The sequence below is a fragment of the Phaeoacremonium minimum genome, assembly GCF_000392275.1.
Source record: "Phaeoacremonium minimum UCRPA7 unplaced genomic scaffold PA7_03_scaffold_140, whole genome shotgun sequence".
In the NCBI taxonomy this organism is placed as follows: Eukaryota; Fungi; Ascomycota; class Sordariomycetes; order Togniniales; family Togniniaceae; genus Phaeoacremonium; species Phaeoacremonium minimum.
The window spans coordinates 114,132-125,117 of record NW_006921047.1 but is presented as its reverse complement, the minus strand read 5'-3'; the positions used below and the strand labels follow the sequence as shown (position 1 = coordinate 125,117).

At 53.4% G+C, this 10,986-nt stretch overlaps 3 protein-coding genes across 3 annotated transcripts; 1 reads left to right on the top strand and 2 right to left on the bottom strand.

Annotated features, from left to right (window-relative positions):
- Positions 1–1,754: 1,754 nt before the first annotated feature.
- UCRPA7_1928 (putative h aca ribonucleoprotein complex subunit 1 protein) lies at positions 1,755–2,455 on the bottom strand (the record flags this gene model as incomplete). Its single annotated transcript, XM_007914506.1, has 2 exons — positions 1,755–2,320; positions 2,386–2,455. 2 exons carry the CDS (start codon positions 2,453–2,455, stop codon positions 1,755–1,757), a joined length of 636 nt encoding a protein of 211 aa, XP_007912697.1.
- Positions 2,456–2,946: 491 nt separating this feature from the next.
- UCRPA7_1927 (putative tropomyosin-1 alpha chain protein) lies at positions 2,947–7,129 on the top strand (the record flags this gene model as incomplete). Its single annotated transcript, XM_007914505.1, has 2 exons — positions 2,947–6,776; positions 6,832–7,129. 2 exons carry the CDS (start codon positions 2,947–2,949, stop codon positions 7,127–7,129), a joined length of 4,128 nt encoding a protein of 1,375 aa, XP_007912696.1.
- A 704-nt stretch (positions 7,130–7,833) lies between these two features.
- Positions 7,834–9,835, bottom strand: UCRPA7_1926 (putative caspase domain-containing protein; the record flags this gene model as incomplete). The annotated part of the gene is made up of 7 exons (XM_007914504.1): positions 7,834–7,859; positions 7,916–8,085; positions 8,529–8,967; positions 9,017–9,403; positions 9,465–9,528; positions 9,586–9,691; positions 9,753–9,835. 7 exons carry the CDS (start codon positions 9,833–9,835, stop codon positions 7,834–7,836), a joined length of 1,275 nt encoding a protein of 424 aa, XP_007912695.1.
- Positions 9,836–10,986: the final 1,151 nt, after the last annotated feature.

Here is a 10,986-nt window from a genome sequence, read left to right as displayed (position 1 = left end):
CCACATGGCTTCTCGTTAATCCACGAGATCTTGTTTGTCTTGGTCATCAGTCTATCTCAGATGCTGATGTTGTCTGGGATTTCACAAGCACTTATTCCCCAATTTATTATCGGTGAATCGTTCCCAGGCACCACGCCAGGTGATAGGGCATGGTATTCAGCTGCATATGGTCTCACAGCAGGCACATTTGTTCTTCCATCTGGCAGATTGGGAGATCTCTTCGGTCACAAAAAGATCTTCATCATTGGGTTTCTGTGGTTTGGAGCTTGGGAACTGATTGGTGGTTTCAGTCTCTGTATTCGAGATGCTGGTGGACAAGGGACCGTATACTTCATCTTTTGTCGAGCAATGCAAGGTATTGGTCCGGCCCTACTTGTTCCCAACGGTCAGGCTATGCTTGGGAGAGCTTATAAGCCAGGCCCGAGGAAGAATCTCGTCATGTCTCTCTTCGGCGCGTCCGCTCCACTTGGCTTCGTTGCTGGTGGTGCTATGGCGTCTCTATTCGCGATCAAGGCGTCTTGGCCATGGGCATTCTGGACGATGTCTGCTATGTGCGTTTGCCTTGCTGCTGTGAGCGCAGCTGTTTTGCCGTCTACGGAACAGACCAAGAGGAAGGACGGTGAAAGCATCTGGCTGCAACTAGACATCGCTGGCATCGTGTTCGGTGTGTCTGGCTTGGTCTTGTTCAACTTTGCCTTCAACCAGGCTCCAATTGTTTCCTGGAGTACCCCTTACACCTATTTCATTCTAATCATCGGCGTCATGCTACTTGCAGCATTCGTCTACACGGAGCTCGTCGTGACACATCCTCTGGTACCTATTGCGGCCATGAGATCTACAACCAACTTCGTTCTAGGCTGCACGGCTGCTGGCTGGGGCTGCTTTTCGATCTGGGTATACTACAGTTTCTCTTTCCTGGAGGTTCTACGGGGCTGGTCGCCGTTGCTTTCCGCAGCAGGGCACTCCCACGGGCCTATTTCTGGTCTCATTGCTTCCCTTCTAACCGCATATCTCATGGGCAAGATCATGCCGCATTGGATCATGTTCGCGAGCATGTGCGCCTTCTTTACGGGAAGCCTGTTGTTCGCAACAGCCCCAGTCGAGCAGAGCTTTTGGCTCAATAGCTTCTTCAGCATCTTGGTGATGCCCTTCGGCATGGACATGAGCAACCCTGCCGCAACGATTTTGCTCAGCAACAGTGTAACAAAAGAGCATCAGGGGATTGCGGCCAGTCTGGTTGTAACGGTTGTGAACTACTCGATTTCTATTGCTTTGGGCATTGCTGGAACGGTTGAGACTCATACTAATAAGGGTGGCACAGATGTTCTGGCTGGGTTTAGAGGGGCGCAATACTTTGGCCTGGGCTTGGGCGGTCTTGGGATCTTGTTGGCTGCGGCGTTCTTGCTTCAAGCGTACCGGAGAGGCACTCCCTCCGGGATGCCAGGTCCGCCACCAAAGATAGGGTAGACCGATTAGATATCCCGTTTCAAATTGCAAACGACGTTCAAACATGCATGCCACCAATGTCACATCAAGCATATCCACACAGGCTATGGTCTAGTCTTTGAAAAGTCTCGGTTCAGAACGCCTGTATGAGTAAAGGTATCTTCAATATCTACTGCACGTTACAGCTCAGAAAACCCGTTGCCCAAAGGGGGATCCTTGGTAAATTCAAAGCAACCTTCCTTTTCCCTAACGCCGAATTGTGACCAGCCGCGGAAGTTCGTATCCATTTGCACAGACAGACTGATGTCTCACCGACCCCTGCCGAAGCCACCACTGCCTCCACGTCCCCGTCCGCCAGAGAAGCCACTGCCGCCTCTTGAAAAGCCGCCAGAACCGCCACGGCCACCTCCTCTGCCGCCTCCAAAGCTACCCCGACCTCTCGGTGCGCCGCCGCGCGAGCTGAATCCTCCTCTGGGGCCACCCCTTCCTCTGGGTGCACCACGGAAACCACCTGCGCCACCCCTGCTAGGCTTCTTGACCTTGGAGCCCGGAGGCGGCTTCGGCCTAGGCAGGAACTTCTCGAGGGGCAGCAGCTTCTCGCCGGAGATGTAGAACTTGTCGCCGGCCTTGAAACTGGAGGCCTGGATGCCCTCTGAGGGCTTGATGGTGAAGAAGACCTGGTTGATGGGGCCGAGCACCTCGTCGATCTTGCCGATGCTGGTCTTGTTCTCAAGGTAGATCGGGGCGTTGAAGTGGGGGACCTTGGTATTGATGCTTTCGCACACCATCTCGCCCTCGCATGCGTGCATGAACTTGCCCATCTCAAGGACCTCGGCCGGCGGGCCAAAATCTCGCTGCTGGTACCCTCCACGGCCTAATATGAAGAATTGAACATTAGCTGCTGTGCAGTTCCGACGATAGAGCAATTGGGGAACTAACCACCACCGAATCCGCCTCCTCGTCCACCAAAGCCGCCTCCGCGACCACGCGGAGCTCCTCGGAATGACATTGTGAGCTTATGTGTTGTAATGCCTCGACAATGGCGGGTTATGGCCGTACAACGAAGCTCTGATAGTGGAGTGGTAGCTGTAACTGGAATTTTTTTTGTCCAAAATTCGCCGGAGCGGAGAAAGTCTCTTTCCATCTACCCCACAGGACGGGAACCCAGCTCTATCGTGCTGACATAAGGGCAGTGCTAGTGCAGGCCACCAGTCCCCACCCGCCCATAATTGGTGGGTGTGTCGAAAGTAAACAATGCGGCAATCCACAGGCGCGCCCGTCACTTACACGCAGTTCATACTCCCAATCTTCAATTCCTCTAACAAAGACGCGAACTAGAGCTTGCACGCCAAAGAGTTTTTCTACGAAGCCTTCGCTGCACCTTCATATCAAATACAACATAGCGTCTTGAAAAGGTCTAACTCACGAACACCTATGAGGTGGAAACCTCATAACAACGCGCCTTTGCTATAAGTCACGCCCGTCATCGAAGCCGTCACGATGGTCCAGCCGGGCATTGACGGTCTCGACACGCCGCGGACCAACCTTGGGGATGCTACCTACCTGAGTCGCCAACCTGACTTTGACATTACCCAGGAGCCGTCCTTCCAGTCCCCTTCCAAAGACGCCAATGTGTTCCAGCAACTACGAAATGGCGGCCGACCGAACCTCAGAACACCACGGGGCCGCCGTGCGCCCTTCACCGACAGGAGGAACCTGCCCGCCGGCATTGGGGGCGCAGAATTTACTCCATTGCTGAAATCTGTCACTAGAAACAGCGCGCGACGGCACAGCGGCAAGGAGAATGGGCTGGCGACGCCTGCCGTACTGGACAAGATCGACGAGGACTTGACTCCAATGCCTGCCATGGACGCAAGTGTTTTTGGAGCCTCTCGCAACGCGTCCTCATATCTCGAAAACACACCGCTGCCGCAAGTGGAAAGCAGCAGCACAGCATCCACACCCCTGGTCATGCGGACGCGTGCCGACACCAAAGGACCCCTCCAAGACGGCCAGCAGCTCTCGCTCCGAGAGCAGGAGAACGTCATCGATAAGATCGAGAAGGAGAACTTTGGCCTCAAGCTCAAGATCCATTTCCTGGAGGAGGCACTGCGGAAAGCGGGGCCTGGGTTCAGCCAGGCTGCGCTGAAGGAAAACACGGAGCTGAAAGTCGACAAAGTCACCATGCAGAGAGAGCTTCAGAAGTACAAGAAGCACCTGACATCTGCCGAGCGTGATCTCGAGAGCTATCGCCAACAAATTCTAGAGGTCCAAGAAAAGGCCAAGAGGAAGTACGCAGACGAGAGCCAACGCGTGGAAATCGAACGACTTCAGCGGGAGTTAGAAGATAAAGAAGCAGATATAGAGGATCTGCAGAGACAACTACAAGATGGTCATCATGATCAGGACAAAGTGGAGAAACTCCAAGACGACATTGGTGATTTAGAAGCCGAGCTTCGAGAAAAGGACCGGATCATCACTGCACACGAAGATGAGCTTGATGATCTGAGGTCTAGAGTCCAAGATGCAGAGGATTCTAGGAAAGATGCCGAACGACGAATGGTCGAGCTGGAAGAGAAGGCTCAATCAAGCGATGAACTCGAAGAAGCAAAGGAAACCATCGAGGATCTCGAGGCGAACATTCGTCAAATGGAGCAGCAACTCGACGACATGAAGGACAAGTTGGAGCATGCCGTGTCTCAGAAAGATCGAGCAGAGGGCGACCTTGAGGAATTACAAGAAGAGGTGGCGAACAAGTCTGTAGTCACCAAAGGACTTTCTCGACAGGTAGAGGAGAAAATTGCTCGTCTACAAGCGGAGGTCGAGAAGGCTCATCAGGATTACTCCACTCTTGAGAAGCAGTTTGACTCCAAACAACAGGAAACCGATGATCTGAAGGCCAAATTGAAGGAGTCTCGACAAGAACGAGATATGTCAGACAAGGAACGCCGATCTCTTGCAGTAAAGCTCGAGGAAATTGAAGCCGACTACAACTCAAGAAGCGACGAAAAAGCTCTACTCCAAACTCGACACGACGCCCTCACTAATGAGTCTGCCTCGCTGCAGCGGGATGTCGTGAGACTAGAAAAGACAGTCTCACAATTGGAAGAGGAACTAGAACAGGAACGTCACCACGCCTTGGAGATTGAGAGAGACATCAGAGCGCAGTATAAAGACGAGATCGATCGTCTCAACGACGACATCTCTGATCTACAGGCCGAAGTCCGAGAAAAGGAGAACCTCTATGACAACGACAGCGAGAAATGGGAAAACGAGAAACATAACCTAGAGTCTGAGCGCGAACGTGCTGAAGAGCGAGCTGCTGGTCTGCAGAAGACCATCGACAGGCTGCGGGAAGCTGAAGGCTCCTTGTCTGACAAGGAGAGCAGGCTCCAGGATGCTATTCAGAGCGAGACAGAACGACACAAAAAGGAAGAAGCCGTGCTGAGCCGCCGAATTGAGGACTTGCAACAAGATCTTGAAACTCGTCAGCGAATGCTGGAGGACTTGCGCAATGAGCTCTCTACTGTTCGCGATGAGCTCCGGCAGACTCAACTTGACTATCAAGCACAGTCCGACAAGATAGATGGATTGGAGGATGAGATCGAGGTTCTTCAAGCCACCCTGGACGAAGAAACTGAGAAGGCTGGGCAGGATCTAGATTCTGCGAGGAAAGAATCCGATGAACTGAAGAAGCAACTTCGAGAACTTCGTGAGATTGCCGACTCGGCACGAAGCTCTACAGCAGTGTCTGAGGCAACCGCGAAGCATACATCTGCGACTGTTGATCGATTACAAAGACAATTGGCTGATGCTACCTCGAATTTTACCAAGGCATCTAGAGAGAGGCAGGCTCTTCAAGATCAGCTTTCACAAGTTGGCGCCGAACTACACTCCTTACGAGCTTTACTAGCCGAGACAAAGGCTGAGCGAGATGAGCTTGAAGTCGAATTGCAGCAGGCAAAAGAGCAGGACAATGACACATTCCAGCTGGATCAAGAGCGATTCACCTTGCGGGCAACCAAGTCCAGGCTCGACAACGAGGTCCGACGGCTCAAAGAAGAGAACAAGCATTTGTCTGATCAATACCACGCAATAGAGAAAACCTTGGAAGACGAGATTGAGAAGGCTGCGGCAGAGGAGGACCGTTTGAACCAGGAGATCATTGATCTTCAGTCCAAGTTCAAACAGACGTCCGGAAGCCAGGATCTCTCTTCTGCCCGCCGCACGATCCGCGACTTGGAGCGGCGGATTGGAGACTTCGAGATACAATTAGCAACCTCTAACATTCCTGCTGGTGTTAATGGCGAGGGGAACAGCGAGCTGTCGCTCATCAGACGCGATCTCTCCAGCTTCCGACAGAAAGAGCTCGAGCTCCTGCAACGCGAGGCTTCCCACGAGGATGTAGTGAAGGGGCTGAAGCGCCAGATTGCCGACTTGGAGCGCAAGGCTCACGAGGCTGAAATCACCCGGCTGGTAGGGTCACCGACTTCCGAAGGGGACTCAGCTCGAAAGACTGAAGTCTCTGAGTTGCGACAGCAGCTCTCGTCGGCCCACAAGTCTATCTACGATCTGAAGAAGAGTCTCCGGGAAGCTGAGAAGCAGTCAGCGGCTTCTGCGCGTGAACTACAAGATCGAATCGACGACATCGAAGAGCAGAAGCTCGCGCTCGAGCAGGCACTCGAAGATGCACAACAGGCGGCGGACGAGGTCGGCGACGAGTACAAGTCTCAGCTAAAGAAGTACAAGGAGAAGCTCGAGCGGTATAAGCGCGAACGTGATTCAATGGCAGCAGCGCTTGCTGGAAATCGCAGGAATCACGATACCAGCAACAGCGTCAGCAGTGAAATGAGCCGGGAGGAACGTCACGAGTTGCATGAGATGCTTCGAAAGACCCAGATCGAGGCAGATGCACTAGAGCGTGAAGTGCGCGAACACAAGGAGGCCCTTGACGAGCTGATGCAGGTGGAGCAGTCCCTCCGCAAGAAGCTTGACAAGGCACGCTCCGAGAGAGCACTGTACCGCGCCGACGCCGAGAAGCTGCAACGAGATGTGCAGGCTCTCAAGGCATCAAAGGACCAGGCAGATGCCGCTGCCGGCGCCTTGGTGCATGTAGGGCGCAATGCCGGTCCCGATGACACAGGCATAGATGCAGACGCCATCATTCGAGCAGCTGAAGCTGCCGAGCATCGACACGTCAAGGAGCTCCGTGGTATGTGTATGCAGATCGAGTGGATGCAGGCTCGATGGGAGCGGGAGGTGCAGTTGCGAGCGGACGCGGCATATGCGAAGCGGTACTTGCTGCTCGAGCTGGATGTCCGCGATGCTTGGTATGTTTGCTCGCCCCTTTTCAATTTATTACCGTGTGCTAACTCTCGACTACAGCAACAAAGCCGATCTCGTGAAGCTTGACGGCATCATGAAGCAGCTCGGCGTGAAGGGCCGCCCCGCCAGCTCGATGCCAGCCGCGAGACAAATCGCAGCCAAGAAGCAGCCCATCACCCTGAAGCGAGTCGCCACTGCCATCCGCTTCGTCGTGCGCTGTCAGCTGTCGGCAGACGCGTGGCGCAAGCACGAGCGCACCCGACAGCGCCTGGCCAGCGCGGTCGAGGAGGCCCAGAAGCAGAAGCGCATCAAGAAGATGCGCGACGAGTGGCGCGCCCAGACCAGGATGGTGCAGTGATCACTGCTTGCTTGCTGCAATGCTACACCACTTAGTGCGGATCATTCGGGGACCCGGCTGCGGTTATAAGATGTGTGATATTGAAGCTTACCTTGGCCGTGGGCAGTCCCTGATTGGACGGCCATAGGGTTCATTGTGATTGATGCATTAGCCTCGCCCTCGTCGTGTTTTAGTGGAATGGAGTTTAAATAAGGGGTGTTGGGCTTGCAGAGACAAGTATTAAACGAGTAGTTTCGGACGGCGTAGTAGGGGAGTTTTTGTATTAGAAGTATGTAGGAATCTTGCATTCAAGGGCTGGCTGTCATAACGCATTTGAGGAACATCGGAAAATGAAAACAGATCACTCGCTATCGAACAGAAATCATGTGGCCAACAAAATTGTCAAATTTGCATTGTGACTCGACTTAGTATCCAAAGAAGGCCTGCTTTTTGAAATGTTTCGTGTCGTCTTTGCGCATGGAGAGATCGACGATCTGCCTGCCTGCCCGCCTGCCCACCAGCTTGCTTGCTTGCCAGCCACGCCGGCCAAGCACGTACCTATTCCAGTTCGTCAGTATCCAATTAATATCATTGCCGCAATCTCAAAAGCCCAGACCGCCTGCCCAATGATTCCTTCATTCCTGCTAGGTCATAATATGCTTTTTGCGCCAGCCGATTTTTTTACCAGTACAGTACGTAGATAAGTAGGTAAATGGTCATAAAATTTACATCACGAAGAGCAGGTTCGTGTCTGCTGAAGGTCAGTGTCACTGGGGGTCAGTACTACTCGGAATGGGTCCCTCTTACTCAGAGGGTGGCTACAGGAAAGCTGCGGCCTCTGTGTGTATTTGGTGGCGAGCTCGTCACGAATGCTGTTCAACAGTTGAACGTAGCTCTGCTGAGGATTCTTCTTCAGCGCGGTAATGAAGGCCCACGACATGGCACCAGTTGCCTGAGAAGCAATCGTGGCATCGGCCCTGTAGACAAGTCTTGTTAGTAAAGGCTCTTGAGCAGTAGTATGGTGAAGAGAAGGGAGACTGTCGAGGAAGGGTCGCTGGCCCCTAGACTTAGGTTGATCCAACGTGACCCGTCGCCCTAGATGCAAAGTCACAGCCGTACTACTGGCTGTACTTTGATCTAGGGCGTAAAAAAAATTTAAGTAATAGCTTAGATACACTCAAAACGTTCCCATGGCGCATTGTATATGCCTGGCGCCTCTTGTTTAGAGCGCTTGTTTTTGGTATCCCAACTCCGAACGCCGTTACTAGACCAGAGCCATTGCTAAGGAGGCTCTCATAAACCCAAGCAGCGTTGCCGCGTATATGCCTCTTAAGCCCTTCAAAAGACCGCCCAGCGAACAAAAAGAGAGTGTGATGGCATAAATCATGGGCACGTAATTGTAATGAAAGGGTATACGAACGAGGTCTGGTCGTCTTTGCTTCCGGAGAACATGACAACGTCAGCGGAGGATGTTTTGGTGGCGAGTGCTCGGCTATGAGCCTCATCGCCACCAGTAGCCTTCTTGAAGAATCCGATGATGTTGTTGGCAACACCACCGAGGTCGCCTTGGCTGTATGACGAAATAACGCCGAGGAGACCCTGGCCAGCCTCCTTGGCGAGATTGGGCTCCTTGAGAATGCCCTGTGTCGAGTAGATGTACGGGAGATCTAGCGCGGTTCCGGAGTGACAGGAGTCGAAAATGGCCGTAAGCCGTACACCGGGCTGTAGTGGTCTGACCATGATTCTGTGCATTTCGTCGTCTGTGATATGTCCAACTTGCCTGAAGTCGACGGGATAGATGACTTCATCATAACCGTCTTCTTCGTCCCCGTCCAGATCTTTGGTCTGACCACCATGTCCTGTTTTCCAATTAGACAAGTGAGCACATTTGAACAATTCTGAACATACCAGAATAATGGAAGAAAAGCGAGTCATTTGGCCGAGCGTCCTTGACGAGCCAGTGCATAGCTCGCAGGATATTCTGCTTTGTTGGCTGGCTCATGGGGTTTTGTTGATCGTCGGTGAGGATAACCATATCCTCGCGCTTATAACCGAAGTGCTCAACGAGATATCCAGACATGTTCCTAACATCATTGATACAGCCTCGGAGTTGCCCGCGCTGGCCGAAGTAGTTGATGCCGACTAGAAGGGCTTTTCTCCGTCCGGTACATAGTGAGTACTGGAAGGAGTAGTTCTGGGGCGCTCCGTGGCCGAAATGCTGGGGTGCCGTAGGAGGTGGTGCGGGAGCACCATGATTTCCATGCATATACGAGTTTGAGTTCGCCGTTGGCATATCTGCAGTTTTCACCATGAGAAAGGTGTTCTGTTTAGAAGATCACCCGACCGCTACACTTACTCGGTCTGCCGTATTGGCCTGGGGAGGCGCCATTGTAGCTGCCGCCATACTGCTGTGGTGGGGGCTGGTGGATGTCTATCAGATCAAATTGCTCATCTGGATGTCACTAAAAGCAGCATACCTGATTATAGCCGCCGTACGACGGCGAAGGTTGTTGGTAGCCGCCGTAGCCAGGGGCCGGGGGTGGAGGGCCCTGGTGATATCCGTTGTAGCCTTGCTGGGGAGGACTAGAATGTGTAAGCCTTATGGCAGGATGTGTCAAGCATGAGGAAGGCGGGACGATCATACGGATAGTAACTCTGAGGTGGGTACTGCCCAGGCGGCGGAGCGCCGTATGATCCGTTATAATTCTGACCCGGGTATCCAGACATAACGTGTCGGATGTTACTCTGCCTAGAAGTAGATGATGCGGTGTATATGACTCGGCACGGCGCCGAAGAGGCCTCTCACGAGCGAGAGAGGTCGGCTTCGAGATCGCGGGGTGTAGGAAATGTCTCTGGAAGGTTGGACGGTGGGAGGTCGGACTCTTTATACCTGGACGGAGGCGTAGTCGCGATGAGCAAAGGCGATGTTGCGGCTGGAGACGCCGATGGAGCGATTCCGGATGGGACAGACAGGGACGAGGATAGCTGGAGCGGGTAGAGCAAGCAGGTAGGTAGGTAGGTAGTGAGGTATGGGGTGCACGGTTCGGAGTCTTCGAAAAGTTAGCTTAACGGACCGAAGTAAGCTGGCGCACAAGCCTCGAAACGGGGTGCAGTGTGCAGACTGCAGTGCATGAGAATGAGGTATGGTATGGTATGGTATGGTACGGATATGTATCAAGAGTAAGGCAAGGTAGGTAGAGGTAGGTTAGGGTAGGGTAGGTAGAGATAGACAGTCTTGTCTTGTCTTGTCTTGTCGTGACTTGTCAGTCGGTCGGGGCAGGATGGAAATTGGCGGAAGCGGGGCGTGGGCTTGAGTGACGGCGTGTGGGCACACCCCCCCCCCCCCCCNNNCCCCCCTTCCTCGAGTGTGTGGGCGCGCGGGCATGGGCGTGGGACACTAAGATTGGACGGGAGGCAGCGCCGCCAGCCCGGATATGTACCGTAATAGTGATGGAACGTGTGTAGGTAGCGTATACCGAGCGAACGGCATAGCAGGGCACAATAAGATCAGGAAAGGTAAGGTATCGATCGGGAACGGGGATGTTAGGTACCCAGCAACTCGGGCCTTGGGCACAGGACAAGGGGAGAGGCCCTGCTGGGGAGGGAGGGATACTCACATGCAGTTGACCTACACGTGTAGCTACAATAGCTACAGTAGCTACAGTAGTGTGTGAAGTGGCAAGTAGCAGGGACAGGGGCCGGCGGGAGGTTTGCTTCTTGTGTCGATTGTTGCGAGAGTTGACGACGGATTGGGACTGAACTATTGCGTAGTAGTGTGTGTAAGTGATGAATCTGGTAGTTGGTAGTCGGAGAATACTGCAGGTAGGCAAGGTCGTCCTCTAGTCAGTCCAGCGCGTGTGTCGGTGTGTTGGTGTGTT